Below are 17,318 nucleotides of genomic sequence, written 5' to 3'. Positions count from 1 at the left end.
GCTAGGTGAGATTCAAGAGCTTGAAGATTAGTTGACAAGTTTAATCAGGTGTGCTAGCATGGTAATAAATAAATGACATGGAACGGCCTGGGGTCCCCATGGAGAGGTTTGAGAACCACTACTCTACTGTAGTGTACTGTACTGTCCAAACACGACCGAACCAAATTTAAACCAAACAAAGACGTCTATGTTCAGGCCAAATCAATGACAGTCTGGATCGGATCAAATCCAAACCAAACATAGACGTCTATTATTGGTTCAGATTTGGTCCGGACCGGACCAGAAATTAACATCTGTGGACGAGATTCCCTAAAAACTTGCCACTTCCATACAGCTAGACCTTTTTCATAGGAGGTTAAAAGAACTTACGCAGCAGGTTAGGAGAATTTACATAGCAGTTCAGGAAAATTAGTTTAAGGTTAGGAAAAGGGTTAGGGTTAGCGAAAATGCGTGTTTTTAGGGACTGCCGTCCGTGGATGTTGAAATCAAGGCCGATCCGGACCACACCAAAAAAAGACGTCTGGACAGGACATAAAAAAGTTGTCCAAAAGACATTAGCATAGGTCCCCTTAGTGGGAAGTAGCAATCAACAAGTGAAAAAACTGGGGGAACTCCCTCGTATTTTTGTTCTGTTGTGTCATGCTGATGGAAGAGTCAGGATTTGCCGTAAGCAGCATGACTCCATGGCCCCATCCTGCCTGGTGTCAACGGTACAGGCTGGTGGCGGTGGTGTCCTGGTGTGGGGAATGCTTTCCTGGCACACGTCCCTTAACACCACTGAGCACCACAGTGTATCTGAACATTGTTGCTGACCAAACACAATAGAGCATCATTGGGATGAGATGGAACGGGCTGTTTGCAGCATGAATGTACCGCCATCCAATCTGCAGCAACTGGGTGATGCCATCGTGTCAGCATGGATCAACATCCCTGTGGAACGTATCGAACGCCTTGTAGAATTCAGGTTTTTCTGGAGACAAAGGGGGGTCTGACTCAGTACACGGGCTCCCGAGTGGTGCAGCGGTCTAAGGCCTTGTAGAATTCAGGTTTTTCTGGAGACAAAGGGGGGTCTTCAAAGGTACAACATACCCGAAATGCCGAGATCCGGACCCGAACGGGTTCGGGACCTAAATTCTGACTTTTGTCCTGGATCTGTGTCGGGTCTGATATCATTGCCAGAGGTCTTGGGTATGTGCAATTAAAATGAATTTACAGACTGAACCCAATTGGACCTGTCCTCTGTTAATGTACTTGTGGGATGAGAACTGCATGAGCTTGGTATTTGTGTCAGCCAATTTCAACTCAATACAAAAACCCCCCTCGTCCGAGAGCAACTAGAACCGTTCTGTATAGACCTGGTAGGATCCAGACCTGGTCCGATCCAAGTGAGGGAAGCAGCAGAAAAGTCATTTTTTAGGCTACTTTATTAACCGGAGCTGATAAAGGTGAGAGGAGGGAGGGAGGTGCCGCTCTAACAGGTGGGGGAGGGGCCATATTGTGAGAGACTCACAAGGGGAGCAGGAGGGTGGATGGAGAAAGACAAACCAACCAATCGCGCTCTAGTAGACTAATAGATGCCATAGCTAGGTTATTTATCATCAAATATGATTATGTAGTACCTCTCATGGACTGTATCAAACCAGGAGAAGCTAGTTAAGCTAGCAATCATTAGCTAGGCTTTGTTGGTAATAGCTGCAATATAGGCCTAAGCCTGTTAAAAAAAAAATTGAAAATGTCTTTCTGTTGAGCCATTTTTGTTTGCAAAATTAAGTTCAAGCTGTAATGTTGTGTTTGCCACAATATAATAGCATTACTGGTAGGAAAAGGAAAAACCAAAGAGGGAAATATGCTAAACTAAATTTAATGCCGTGATATAATAATCTGTTCCTATTTTTCCTATAAACAATTACTTGACTTACTTTTGATATTACCCTAATTAAGTTACAGTTCCTTCACAAAGTATTCATACCCCTAGACTTATTCCACATTTGGTTGTGGTACAGCCTGAATTCAAAATGGATTAAATATGTTTTTTTTTTCTCACCCATCTACTCACAGTACTCAGTAATTACAAAGTGAAAACATGTTTTTAGAAATTCTTTCAAATGTATTGCAAATGAAATACAGATATCTCATTTACATAAGTATTCACACCCCTGAGTGTTAGAATGTTAGAATCATGTTAGAATCACCTTTGGCAGCTGTGAGTAACATGACATACAGATATCTCATTTACATAAGTATTCACACCCCTGAGTCAATACATGTTAGAATCACCTTTGGCAGCTGTGAGTAACATGACATACAGATATCTCATTTACATAAGTATTCACACCCCTCAGTCAATACATGTTAGAATCACCTTTGGCAGCTGTGAGTAACATGATGCAGCCATGACAATGCTTGAAAATATGGAGACTCAGTAATGTATTGGATTTGCCCAAATATAACACAACACTTTATATTCAGGACATAAAAGGTATTGCTTTGCCACAATGTTTGCGGTATTAGTTTAGTGCCTTGTTGCAGTCAGGATGTGTTTTTACTCTCCCAATGTTTGCAGTATTAGTTTAGTGCCTTGTTGCAATCAGGATGTGTTTTCACTCTCTCAATAAGGTTAGTATTGTGGAGTAACTACAATGTTGTTGATCCATTCTCAGTTTACCCCTATCATTCTATAACTGTTTTAAAGTCACAATTGGCCTCATGGTGAAATCCCTGAGCGGTTTCCTTCCTCTCCGGCAACTGAGTTAGGAAGGATGCCTGTATCCTTGTAGTGACTGGGTGTATTGATACACCATCCAAAGTGTAAGTAATAACTTCACCATGCTCAAAGGGACATTCAATGTCTGCTTTTTTTTTTACCCATCTACCAATAGAGGCCCTTCTTTGTGAGGCTTTGGAAAACCTTCCTGGTTTTGTCATAGAATCTGCGTTCTGAAACTCACTGCTCGACTGAGGGACCTTACAGATAATTACATGTGTGGGGTACAGAGATGGGGTAGATATTCAAAAATCATGTTAAACACGTGTTGCACACAAAGGGAGTCCATGTCACATTAGGCTTGCCATAACAAAATTGTTTAATACTTATTTACTTTTCATTTTAAACTCATTTGTAAAAATGTCCAAAAACATAATTCCACTTTGACATTATGGGCTATTGTGTGTAGGGCAGTGACAAAAAAAATCTAAATGTAATACATTTGAATTCAGGCTATAACACAACAAAAAGAAAAATGTCAAGGGGGGTGTGAATTATTTCTGAACGCACTGTAAGCAACTTTTGTGAAGGTTTGGTGTGGTATAGCTATCATTAGGCTTAGCTACTGCAGGCCTATGAAGCCAGTGCCCTGACAGTTGAACTTGAGGTGAGGAAAAATGTTTTAGGCCTACCTTTAATCTAACAATATAATCGTTATCTTTATAAACAACATTTGGATAGAAAATGAATGACTTCTGTACGCCTGTATCTTTATAGCACAAGTCGCCCATCTGACAAGTATAGAGAAATCTATATCAATATCGGGAATATGGTGCCGGCATACCTCTGTTTTTCTCTCATCTCTCTAAGGCCACAGCTTGGCCCCCCTAATATTTACTTTTGAATATAAATGTCATACAGTGGACACCTAGGCTATGCCTACAGTATATTCAATGCCTTGATGCATTTAGAGCTCAAGTTTCTGACACCTAAACCGTGAGGCTCCTAAATGATTGTTTTAGGAAAGTAGAAACCAATAAAACAACAGACTATAAAGTTTTGAATATACTCCACATCGAAACACAACAAACATTTTCTGGGTAATTTGTTTTCAGCAGTTTTTAAGGACACTTCCCTTTTTCCACATTTTGTTACGTTACAGCCTTATTCTAAAATTGATCAAATAAATGAAAAATCCTCATCAATCTACACACAATACTCCATAATGACAAAGTGAATACAGGTTTTAGACATTTTTTAAAATGTATTAAATATATAAAACACAATACCTTATTTACATAAGTATTCAGACCCTTTCCTATGTGACTTGAAACTGAGCTCAGGTGCATCCTGTTTCCATTGATCATCCTTGAGAAGTTTCTACAACTTGATTGGAGTCCACCTGTTGTAAATTCAATTGATTGGACATGATTTGGAAAGGCACACACCTGTCTATATAAGGTCCCACAGTTGACAGTGCATGTCAGAGCAGAAACCAAGCCGTGAGATTGAAGGAATTGTCCGAAGAGCTCAGAGACCGGATTGTTTTGAGGCACAGATCTGGGGAAGGGGACCAAAACATTTCTGTAGCATTGAAGGTTCCCAAGAACACAGTGGCCTCCATCATTCTTAAATGGAAGAAGTTTGGAACCACCAAGACTCTTCCTAGAGCTGACCGCCCAGACAAACTGAGCAATCGGGGGAGAAGAGCCTTGGTCAGGGAGGTGACCAAGAACCTGATGGTCACTGACAGAGGTCCAGAGTTCCTCTGTGGAGATGGGAGAACGTTCCAGAAGGACAACCATCTTTGCAGCACTCCACCAATCAGGTCTTTTTGGCCAGATGGAAGCCACTCCTCAGTAAAAGCCACTTGACAGCCCACTTGGAGTTTGCCAAAATGCACCTAAAGACTCTCAGACCATGAGAAACAAGATTCTCTGTTCTGATGAACCCAAGATTGAAATCTTTGGCCTGAATGCCAAGTGTCACATCTGGAGGAAACCTGGTACCATCCCTACGGTGAAGCATGGTAGTGGCAGCATCATGCTGTAGGAATGTTTTTCTGCGTCAGGGACTGGGAGACTAGTTAGGATCGAGGGAAAGATGAACGGAGCAAAGTACAGAAGGTTTGAATCCTAAGCAACCTACAGTAGCTACTGTAGTAGGTCAAAGCTGTATGCTAGAAAACCTTGGTAGAGCTTCAGACCAATCTTCTCACTTAAAATTAGTTTTTTGTTTTTAATATATATTTACACACTATGAGGTTTGTGAAAATGATGATGATTCACTTTTAGTGTAAGACCACCTTAGAAAAGACCACCTGAAATGTAAGCTTGTTTGGCTGGGTGTTTTTTGTTTGTTAATAGACCAAAAACAAAGAGAGTTTGCCCTCCTGTCAGCCAATAACAGATAGTTTTCAATGTTCCTCCCATTAAGATCCTCCAATTAGGCCTGTCTCTCAGACCACTCCCAGACAGTCAAAATTCCTGCTTGAGAAATCATTTCGTTCTCTCGCACTGACTTCCTCTCTTTCTTTCTCTCTCTTTGCCTACTCCCTTACTCTTGTCTTCTCTCTCTCTCTCTCTCAATTGTTATCTTTTTCAGTTTGTGTGTGTGTGTGTGTGTGTGTGTGTGTGTGTGTGTGTGTGTGTGTGTGTGTGTGTGTGTGTGTGTGTGTGTGTGTGTGTGTGTGTGTGTGTGTGTGTGTGTGTGTGTGTGTGTGTGTGTGTGTGTGTGTGTGTGTGTGTGTGTGTGTGTGTGTGTGTGTGTGTGTGTGTGTGTGTGTGTGTGCCAGCAGCGCTGTCAGTAGCTGTGTGTGACAGACATATAGATCTACAGAGGAGAGGCGTGTGTCTGCTGCCGACAGCTGTTCACAACACACTCTCTACGTTACTCTGTCACTGGGCTGTCACTGCAGTCCAAACAAGCCTTTAGTCTCTGTATCTCTCTCTCTCTTTCTCTTGTTTCTCTTGCCCTCCATCTCCCTGTCTCTGTATCTCGCAGTATCTCTCTCTCATGTGCTCCGTCTCTCTCTCTCTCTATCTCTCTCTGTCTCTCTCTCTCTTTCTCTTGTTTCTCTTGCCCTCCATCTCTCTGTCTCTGTATCTCTCTCTCTTTCTCTTGTTTCTCTTGCCCTCCATCTCCCTGTCTCTGTCTCTCTCAGTATCTCTCTCATGTGCTCCATCTCTCTCATTTGGTCTCTCTCTCTGTCTCTCTGTCTCTCTGTCTCTCTCTGTATCTCTCTATCTCCCTCTCTCTTGTGTGCTCCATCTCTCTCCTTTGGTCTCTCTCTCTCTCCCTCTCTCTCTCTGTCTCTCTTTCTTTCTTTCTTTCTCTCTCTCTCTCTCTCTCTCTCTCTCTCTCTCTCTCTCTCTCTCTCTCTGTATATCTCTCTCTCTCTCTTGTGTGCTCCATCTCTCTCCTTTGGTCTCTCTTTCTCCCTCTCTCTCTCTGTCTCTCTCTTTTTGTCTCTCTCTCTCTCTCTCTCTCTCTGTATCTCTCTCTGTATCTCTCTCTCTTGTGTGCTCCATCTCTCTCCTTTGGTCTCTCTCTCTCTCTCAATTCAATTCAATTCAAGGGGCTTTATTGGCTTGGGAAACATGTGTTAACATTGCCAAAGCAAGTGAGGTAGATAATATACAAAAGTGAAATAAACAATTAAAATGAACAGTAAACATTACACATACAGAAGTTTCGAAACAATAAAGACATTACAAATGTCTCTCTCTCTCTCTCTGATTTATTTGTGTTGTGTGCTATATCAACATCGTCCGGTCCTTGTTGTAATTGGTAGAGTTAAAAGGAGAAGTTTTTCATGGATGATGAAAAACAGTCAAGACCAAATGTATGTTGTCAACAGCCAGGCAGCCCATCTGTCCCATTTGTCATTTCCACATGTGAAGTTTAGAAAGAAAGGAATGATGATCATTAGTAACTGTAAGGTCTATGGGTAACTGCTTTTGTGATTTATTTTTGAAATCGTGTCAATGGTTTGGTATCGTACATTGTTTATATTGTCATGTGTGAAGAGTAATTTGGTGCATTTCCTCATGACTAATATCAATCAAACTCATTCAACTAATTAATGATTCCTCTGTCTGTCTCCAGGTGCAGATGTGACGGAGCCCAACAGCTCAGACAGTCGCGGAGAACGTCTCGACTTTTTCCTCAAACAGGAAGAGTCTCTGGCAGCGAGCGAGGCCAACTTCCTGGGTGCCAGCGGCGAATCAGATGAGGCCGGAGGTGGGACCGGGGGCAGGACTACCCCATTGGTAGCCAATCTGAGGGCAGCGTTGATGAGCAAAAACAGCCTGCTGTCGCTACGGGCTGAGATGCTGGGAGACGATAACCCTCTCTTGTTTGAATACCTGCCCAAAGGAGGGCACTCCCTCTCACGTAAGTTACTGTCATAGTACATGACACTGTAGCTACTGTTTGAGTGTCACACATTACCACTGATATAGAATCACCATTCTCTTGTTGGCTTTGGTGTGTATGTATGCTTGCGTATGTGCGTGTGTGCTGTTTGTGCGCGTGTTCAGTATGTAACAGGTCTGTGTGATGGTGCAAGAGAGGACAGTTGTGACTCAGTGAAAGAACATTGTGCTGGGATGGCTCCCAGGTGAGGATTACTCAGTTGTGACTCAGTGAAAGAACATTGTGCTGGGATGGCTCCCAGGTGAGGATTACTCAGTTGTGACTCAGTGAAAGAACATTGTGCTGGGATGGCTCCCGGGTGAGGATTACTCAGTTGTGACTCAGTGAAAGAACATTGTGCTGGGATGGCTCCCGGGTGAGCATTACTCAGTTGTGACTCAGTGAAAGAACATTGTGCTGGGATGGCTCCTGGGTGAGGATTACTCAGTTGTGACACAGTGAAAGAACATTGTGCTGGGATGGCTCCCGGGTGAGAATTACTCAGTTGTGACTCAGTGAAAGAACATTGTGCTGGGATGGCTCCTGGGTGAGGATTACTCAGTTGTGACTCAGTGAAAGAACATTGTGCTGGGATGGCTCCTGGGTGAGGATTACTCAGTTGTGACACAGTGAAAGAACATTGTGCTGGGATGGCTCCCGGGTGAGAATTACTCAGTTGTGACTCAGTGAAAGAACATTGTGCTGGGATGGCTCCTGGGTGAGGATTACTCAGTTGTGACTCAGTGAAAGAACATTGTGCTGGGATGGCTCCCGGGTGAGCATTACTCAGTTGTGACTCAGTGAAAGAACATTGTGCTGGGATGGCTCCCGGGTGAGGATTACTCAGTTGTGACTCAGTGAAAGAACATTGTGCTTGGATGGCTCCCGGGTGAGGAAATGTTTGCTGGAGTGTGTGGTTTCGTACAACAGGGTTTAGCCATTTTCATCTGTGTGCATTTGTGAGTGAGTGAGTGAGTGAGTGAGTGAGTGAGTGAGTGAACGATGTGGATGGGTCCGTGCAGGTGTGTGTGTATGAGGCTTTGAGGATGACCTTCCCCTACCCTCCATCTTGTTCTAAATATATCATGATGCTAGTAATTGGTATGATAAAAGCTTAAATCATCAACTTACATTTCCCACTCACTGCGCCTCTCCGTAAAGTTATTTTGGACCATTGGAATATACAGTATCTCCCAGTGCATATTTGTGTGTGTGTGTGTGTGCGTGCACAAGTGTGTGTTTAATTTCTCTTTGCCTTCTTGGCTGGTGATTGTCTCCTTTGTGCTGGGTTGTTTCTGTCTTTGTTTGGGGGGAGACGGAGAAAGGAGTCCAACTCTAAAACTCGTCCTCTTTGCTTCACTACAATAGTACTGGAGGTTGGTGCTTTGCCGCTTTTAATAAATGGACCCCCCCCCCCCCCCCCCCCAAACACAAACACACACACACTGTTTAGTGTGCCAGAGAAAGATGTCTCTGTTGGTTTGCTTTAAGTGGAGAGACTGAGGTCTTGTCACAGACTGCCACTTATCTGACAGGCTCTTACGGAAGGAAGAAGCCTCTAACACACACACACACACACACACACACACACACACACACACACACACACACACACACACACACACACACACACACACACACACACACACACCATTTAATGTAAGGGAAATAATAGTTCTAAATAGTTCCACAAGCAAAGAATCCTCAATCCCAGTCATGTGGACCCTTAACATACCAGAATATCAATTTCTATCAGCTCTCTCTAATCTTCCTTTGGCATCAGTATTACACACACACACCCATACGCACTAACACAAGCACGCACACACACAGCAGTGGAAGAAGTACCAATTGTCATACCTTAGTCAAAGTAAAGATACTGTAACTTAAAGCAGCAATCAGCAGTTAAAACAATAACAAATAGTTTTGACAGTTCTCTGACCTCCCTATAGGCTGTCTCATCATTGTTGGTGATCAGGCCTACCACTTAACTCTCTCGGTAGATAGTGTGGTCTACAGATTATCATAAGGTATTCTACCTCAGGGGAGCAATACCTCGAGACTTCTTTAACTTCTTCGATATAGGGGGCGCACTTTTAATTTTTGGATGAAAAACGTTCCCGTTTTAAACAAGATATTTTGTCACGAAAAGATGCTCGACTATGCATATAATTGACAGCTTTGGAAAGAAAACACTCTGAAGTTTCCAAAACTGCAAAGATATTGTCTGTGAGTGCCACAGAACTGATGTTACAGAAAAAAATCAAATCAGGAAGTGCCGCATTTTTTGAAACCGCCTCATGGCAATGACTCCTTATATGGCTGTGGAGGAGCTAGGAGTCAGCTTACCTTTTCCACGTTTTCCCCAAGGTGTCTGCAGCATTATGAAGTATTTGTAGGCATATCATTGGAAGATTGACCATAAGAGACTACATTTACCAGGTGGTCGCTTGGTGTCCTCCGTCGCAATTATTGCGTAATCTCCAGCTGCAGTATTTTTCCGTTTGGCTCTGATGAGAAACCGACTGCCAGGAATGATTTTTTATTGAATAGAATTGTGAAAAACACCTTGAGGATTGATTCTAAACAAGGTTTGCCATGTTTCTGTCGATATTATGGAGCTAATTTGGCAAAAAGTTTGGCGTTGTAAGTGACTGCATTTTCGTTTTTTTTTCTTAGCCAAACGTGATGAACAAAACGGAGCTATTTCTCTTACACAAATAATATTTTTGGAAAAAATGAACATTTGCTATCTAACTGAGAGTCTCGTCATTGAAAACATCCGAAGTTCTTCAAAGGTAAATTATTTTATTTGAATGCTTTTCTTGTTTTTGTGAAAATGTTGCCTGCTGAATGCTAGGCTTAATGCTATGCTAGGCTATCAATACTCTTACACAAATGCTTGTGTAGCTTTGGTTAAAGCCTATTTTGAAAATCTGAGATGACAGTGTTGTTAACAAAAGGCTAAGCTTGTGTTTCAATATATTTATTTCATTTCATTTGCGATTTTCACGAATAGGAAACGTTGCATTATGGTAATGAGCTTGACGCTATGATTACGCTCCCGGATACGGGATTGCTCGACGCTAGAGGTTAATATTAGACATTGTGTACCAGCAGTTATTGACAAATAGACACACACTCCTGACCCTCGTTTTACCCTCGTTTTGCTCTGTCCTGCCGATGCATGGAGAAGCCAGCCAGCTCTATAATATCCGTGTCGTCTTTCAGACACGTCTCGGTGAAACATAAGATATTACAGTTTTTAATGTCCTGTTAGTAGGATAGTCTTAAATTGTAGATCGTCCAGTTGGTTTTCCAATGATTGCACGTTGGCCAATAGTACTGAAAGAAGTGGTGGTTTACCTACTCTTTGGAAAATTCTTACAAGGCACCCCGGCCCCTCCTCACCCTTTTCCTCGTGCTGATGACAGGGATTTGGGCCTTGTCTTGACAAAGCAGTATATCCTTCGCGTCAGACTCATTAAAGAAAAAATATCTGTCCTGTTCGAGGTGAGTAATCGCTGTTCTGATGCCCAGAAGCTCTTTTCGGTCATAAGAGACGGTAGCAGCCGCATTATGTACAAAATGAGTTAAACAAAAACATGTAAAATAGCACAGTTGGTTAGGAGCCCGTAAAACATCAGCCATCCCCTCCGCCACCATTACTTGCCGAGTGCAGTTGACTGCAGTTTGGTGTCGTAACCGACTTCAGTGGGCAAATGCTCACCTTCGATGGCCAATGGCACGCTGGAGAAGTGTGATCTTCATGGAGGAATCCCAGTTACAACTGTACCAGGCAGATGGCAGACAGTGTGTATGGCGTCGTGTGGGGGAGCGAACAGAGTGCCCAATGGTGGCGGTGGGGTTATGGTATGGACAATGAACACAATTCCATTTTATCGGTGGTAATGTGAATGCACAGAAATACCGTGACGAGATCCTGAGGTCCATTGTCGTGCCATTTATCTGCCGTAATCACCTCATGTTTCAGCATGATAATGCAAGGCCCCATGTCGCAAAGATCTGTTACCAATTCCTGGAAGCTGAAAATGTCCCAGTTCTTCCATGGCCTGCATACTCACCAGAAATGTCACCCATTGAGCATATTTGGGATTCTCTGGAATGCTGTGTACGACAGCGTGTTCCAATTCTCGCCAATATCCAGCAACTTCGCACAGCCATTGAAGAGGAGTGGGACAACATTCCACAATCAACAGCCTGATCAGCTCTATGCGAAGGAGATGTGTCGGGCTACATGATGCAAATGGTCGTCACACCAGACACTGACTGGTTCTGATCCACGACCCTACCTTGTTTTTAAGGTATCTATGACCAACAGATGCATATCTGTATTCCCAGTCATGTGAAATCCATAGATTAGGGCCTAGTGAATTTATTTCAATTGACTCATTTCCTTATATGAACTGTAACTCAGTGAAATCCTTGAAATTGTTGCATGTTTGTTCAGTGTATATCTTTTATAAATCGGTAAGTACAGATAGATCAAAAAATGACTTATGTATTATTTCAAAGGATTTTTACTTAGTTACTTTACACCACTGTACATTAACACACACAGACAAACACAGACACACACACACGGCCCCTCTAATGCTACAATTGACTTCCAGGAACCCCTTCTAAACCCTTCTAGCTAATCGTTAGATGTGTGGAGGAGGAAACGGTGGATTTTTTTTCTTCTTCCGTCAACCGTTCCATCGCATCTTAAACTTCACTATGACCTGGGGGAAGGGGGGGGGGGGGGGGCTGCTGCAGAGGCTGCTGCACGTGCTAGTGACAGTTAGGTCAACTTGTAGCTAACATTTTGGTTAACGTTAGCTACTGCTGTGGCTTGAGACTGCTAGCTAACAGTAAACTGACAGGAAAAGGCTCTGACAGGACGGATTCATGCAGATAGGCTACGATGTGAATTTGTGGTAAGTTAGAACAGAGAGAGCGTATTCACTACTATAGACTTTGGTCATAATCAAAACTTTGTTAACTTAACGCTAGGTGGAACACTAGTGCCCCACCCAGCATGTCCAGAGATACAACCTCTCTCACCCAGTGCCTGGGCTTACCTCCGCTGTACCCGCACCCCACCATACCCCTGTCTGCGCATTATGCCCTGAATATATTCTACCATGCCCAGAAACCTGCTCCTCTTATTCTCTGTCCCCAACGCTCTAGGCGACCAGTTTTGATAGCCTTTAGCCGCACTCTCATACTACTCCTTCTCTGTTCCGCGGGTGATGTGGAGGTAAACCCAGGCCCTGCATGTCCCCAGGCACCCTCATTTGTTGACTTCTGTGATCGAAAAAGCCTTGGTTTCATGCATGTCAACATCAGAAGCCTCCTCCCTAAGTTTGTTTTACTCACTGCTTTAGCACACTCTGCTAACCCTGATGTCCTTGCTGTGTCTGAATCCTGGCTCAGGAAGGCCACCAAAAATTCAGAGATTTCCATACCCAACTATAACATCTTCCGTCAAGATAGAACTGCCAAAGGGGGAGGAGTTGCAGTCTACTGCAGAGATAGCCTGCAAAGTAATGTCATACTTTCCAGGTCCATACCCAAACAGTTCAAACTACTAATTTTGAAAATTACTCTCTCCAGAAATAAGTCTCTCACTGTTGCCGCCTGCTACCGACCTCCCTCAGCTCCCAGCTGTGCCCTGGACACCATTTGTGAATTGATCGCCCCCCATCTAGCTTCAGAGTGTGTTCTGTTAGGTGACCTAAACTGGGATATGCTTAACACCCCGGCAGTCCTACAATCTAAGCTAGATGCCCTCAATCTCACACAAATCATCAAGGAACCCACCAGGTACAACCCTAACTCTGTAAACAAGGGCACCCTCATAGACGTCATCCTGACCAACTGGCCCTCCAAATACACCTCCGCTGTCTTCAACCAGGATCTCAGCGATCACTGCCTCATTGCCTGTATCCGCTACGGAGCCGCAGTCAAACGACCACCCCTCATCACTGTCAAACGCTCCCTAAAACACTTCTGTGAGCAGGCCTTTCTAATCGACCTGGCCCGGGTATCCTGGAAGGACATTGACCTCATCCCGTCAGTTGAGGATGCCTGGTCATTCTTTAAAAGTAACTTCCTCACCATTTTAGATAAGCACGCTCCGTTCAAAAAATGCAGAACTAAGAACAGATACAGCCCTTGGTTCACCCCAGACCTGACTGCCCTCGACCAGCACAAAAACATCCTGTGGCGGACTGCAATAGCATCGAATAGTCCCCGTGATATGCAACTGTTCAGGGAAGTCCGGAACCAATACACGCAGTCAGTCAGGAAAGCTAAGGCCAGCTTCTTCAGGCAGAAGTTTGCATCCTGTAGCTCCAACTCCAAAAAGTTCTGGGACACTGTGAAGTCAATGGAGAACAAGAGCACCTCCTCCCAGCTGCCCACTGCACTGAGGCTAGGTAACACGGTCACCACCGATAAATCCATGATTATCGAAAACTTCAATAAGCATTTCTCAACGGCTGGCCATGCCTTCCGCCTGGCTACTTCAACCTCGGCCAACAGCCCCGCCCCCCCCGCTGCTCCTCGCCCAAGCCTCTCCAGGTTCTCCTTTACCCAAATCCAGATAGCAGATGTTCTGAAAGAGCTGCAAAACCTGGACCCGTACAAATCAGCTGGGCTTGACAATCTGGACCCTCTATTTCTGAAACTATCCGCCACCATTGTCGCAACCCCTATTACCAGCCTGTACAACCTCTCTTTCATATCGTCTGAGATCCCCAAGGATTGGAAAGCTGCCGCAGTCATCCCCCTCTTCAAAGGGGGAGACACCCTGGACCCAAACTGTTACAGACCTATATCCATCCTGCCCTGCCTATCTAAGGTCTTCGAAAGCCAAGTCAACAAACAGGTCACTGACCATCTCGAATCCCACTGTACCTTCTCCGCTGTGCAATCTGGTTTCCGAGCCGGTCACGGGTGCACCTCAGCCACACTCAAGGTACTAAACGATATCATAACCGCCATCGATAAAAGACAGTACTGTGCAGCCGTCTTCATCGGCCTTGCCAAGGCTTTCGACTCTGTCAATCACCATATTCTTATCGGCAGACTCAGTAGCCTCGGTTTTTCGGATGACTGCCTTGCCTGGTTCACCAATTACTTTGCAGACAGAGTTCAGTGTGTCAAATCGGAGGGCATGCTGTCCGGTCCTCTGGCAGTCTCTATGGGGGTGCCACAGGGTTCAATTCTCGGGCCGACTCTTTTCTCTGTATACATCAATGATGTTGCTCTTGCTGCGGGCGATTCCCTGATCCACCTCTACGCAGACGACACCATTCTATATACTTTCGGCCCGTCATTGGACACTGTGCTATCTAACCTCCAAACAAGCTTCAATGCCATACAACACTCCTTCCGTGGCCTCCGACTGCTCTTAAACGCTAGTAAAACCAAATGCATGCTTTTCAACCGATCGCTGCCTGCACCCGCATGCCCGCCTAGCATTACCACCCTGGATGGTTCCGACCTAGAATATGTGGACATCTATAAGTACCTAGGTGTCTGGCTAGACTGCAAACTCTCCTTCCAGACTCATATCAAACATCTCCAATCGAAAATCAAATCAAGAGTCGGCTTTCTAATCCGCAACAAAGCCTCCTTCACTCACGCCGCCAAGCTTACCCTAGTAAAACTGACTATCCTACCGATCCTCGACTTCGGCGATGTCATCTACAAAATGGCTTCCAACACTCTACTCAGCAAACTGGATGCAGTCTATCACAGTGCCATCCGTTTTGTCACTAAAGCACCTTATACCACCCACCACTGCGACTTGTATGCTCTAGTCGGCTGGCCCTCGCTACATATTCGTCGCCAGACCCACTGGCTCCAGGTCATCTACAAGTCCATGCTAGGTAAAGCTCCGCCTTATCTCAGCTCACTGGTCACGATGGCAACACCCATCCGTAGCACGCGCTCCAGCAGGTGTATCTCACTGATCATCCCTAAAGCCAACACCTCATTTGGCCGCCTTTCGTTCCAGTACTCTGCTGCCTGTGACTGGAACGAATTGCAAAAATCGCTGAAGTTGGAGACTTTTATCTCCCTCACCAACTTCAAACATCAGCTATCTGAGCAGCTAACCGATCGCTGCAGCTGTACATAGTCTATTGGTAAATAGCCCACCCATTTTCACCTACCTCATCCCCATACTGTTTTTATTTATTTACTTTTCTGCTCTTTTGCACACCAATATCTCTACCTGTACATGACCATCTGATCATTTATCACTCCAGTGTTAATCTGCAAAATTGTAATTATTCGCCTACCTCATGCCTTTTGCACACATTGTATATAGACTCCCCCTTTGTTTTCTACTGTGTTATTGACTTGTTAATTGTTTACTCCATGTGTAACTCTGTGTTGTCTGCTCATACTGCTATGCTTTATCTTGGCCAGGTCGCAGTTGCAGTTGAGAACTTGTTTTCAACTAGCCTACCTGGTTAAATAAAGGTGAAATAAAAAATAAATAAATTTAAAAAAAACTCGACAACAACAGGAAAAGGCTCTGACAGGATTGACTGACCTTCATGTCTTAAAGTAGTGATGGACTGTCGTTTCTCTTTGCTTATTTGAGCTGTTCTTGCCATAATTTGGACTTTACCAAATAGGGCTATCTTATGTATTACCTTACCTTGTCACAACACAACTGATCAAACGCGTCCTCTTTGGCTAGGTGGGACACTAGCGTCCCATCTCGACAACATCCGGTGAAATTGCAGATCGCGAATTTCAAATGACAGAAATCGTAATATTAAACATTCATGAAAATAAAAGGGTCATACATCAGTTTAAAGCTTAACTTTTTGATAATCCAGCCGCTTTGTCAGATTTCAAAAAGGCTTTACGGAGAAAGTATACCATGCAATTATCTGAGGAAAGCGCCCCGCATACAAAAGCATTAAAAACATTTTCCAAACCAGCAGAGGTGTCACAAAAGTCAGAAATAGTGATCCAATAAATCACTTACTTTGAAGATCTTACTCTGTTTGCAATCCCAAGGGTCCCAGCTACACAACAAATGGTTGTTTTGTTTGATAAAGTCCTTCTTTATATCCCAAAGAAGTCAGCTTAGTTGGCTCGTTTGATTCAGTAATCCACCTGTTCCACTAGTTCAACATGCACACAAAGGAATCCCAAAAGTTACCAATAAACTTCCTCCAAACAAGTCAAACCACATTTCTAATCAATCCTCAGGTACCCTAATATGTAAATAAACCATACAATTTAAGACAGAATGTAGTATGTTCAATACCGGAGATAAATAACGAGGTGCGCCCCCTCATCCACGTGCGCCACAAGACTACAGTCAAAATGATAGCCACCTTGAAAAACTACAACTACTAATTCATTTTTCAAAAAACAAGCCTTAAACCCTTTCTAAAGACTGTTGACATCTAGCGGAAGCCACAGGAACTGCAATCTGGGAGGATTTCCTTTGAATTTCCCATAGACAAGCATTTCAAATGGTGGTGACCTCAAAAACAATGGGTGGTGACCTCCTCGGGTTTGTGCCTGCCATATCAGTTCTGATATACACATTATTTTAACAGTTTTAGAAACGTCAGAGTGTTCTCTATCCAATACTACCAATGATATGCATATCCTAGCTTCTGGGCCTGAGTAACAGGCAGTTTACTTTGGGCACGTCAGTCTTCCGAAGATTTTATTAACCAATACGTTTTTATGTGAGGCAGCCTAGAAGTTACAGTGTAGCAGACGTTGGGAGCTAGTTAATGGAAACGTTAACAGTGTCTTTTAAATTCAACATGAGTTATGATATTTAGTTAACATTGTATTTAATGTAGTTTTGCTATCTGTAACAGGTTATAAATGACAGATTATATCTAGTTAACATTGTATTTCATGTAGTTTTGCTAACTAGATATAATCTGTCTCATTTATAGCCTGGCACAGATAGCAAAACTACATGAAATACAATGTTATCGGTGCCAGGCTATAAATGAGACAGATTATATCTAGTTAACGTTTAATGTAGTTTTGCTATCTGTGCCAGGCTATAAATGAGACCGATGATATCTAGTTAACGTTTAATGTAGTTTTGCTATCTATGCCAGGCTATACATGAGACAGATTACGTAACATCAGGCACATATCATTTCATACTCAATTGCTTTCATTCAGTAGGCCA

General features: G+C 43.6%; 1 protein-coding gene across 3 annotated transcripts in view; it reads left to right on the top strand.

Moving 5' to 3' along the window:
* zbtb46 (zinc finger and BTB domain containing 46) overlaps positions 1–17,318 on the top strand; it is a 233,872-nt gene that overhangs the window by 159,892 nt on the left and 56,662 nt on the right. For all 3 annotated transcript variants that reach the window (XM_021588887.2, XM_036966903.1, XM_036966902.1), the window contains exon 4: positions 6,812–7,099. In XM_021588887.2, the coding sequence (XP_021444562.1) occupies positions 6,812–7,099 (288 nt within the window). The remainder of the gene's footprint in view (positions 1–6,811; positions 7,100–17,318) is intronic.

Source organism: Oncorhynchus mykiss, chromosome 28 (genome assembly GCF_013265735.2).
Source record: "Oncorhynchus mykiss isolate Arlee chromosome 28, USDA_OmykA_1.1, whole genome shotgun sequence".
Lineage (NCBI taxonomy): Eukaryota > Metazoa > Chordata > Actinopteri > Salmoniformes > Salmonidae > Oncorhynchus > Oncorhynchus mykiss.
The sequence above is the reverse complement of the archived record's forward strand: the minus strand, read 5'-3'. Positions and strand labels throughout refer to the sequence as shown.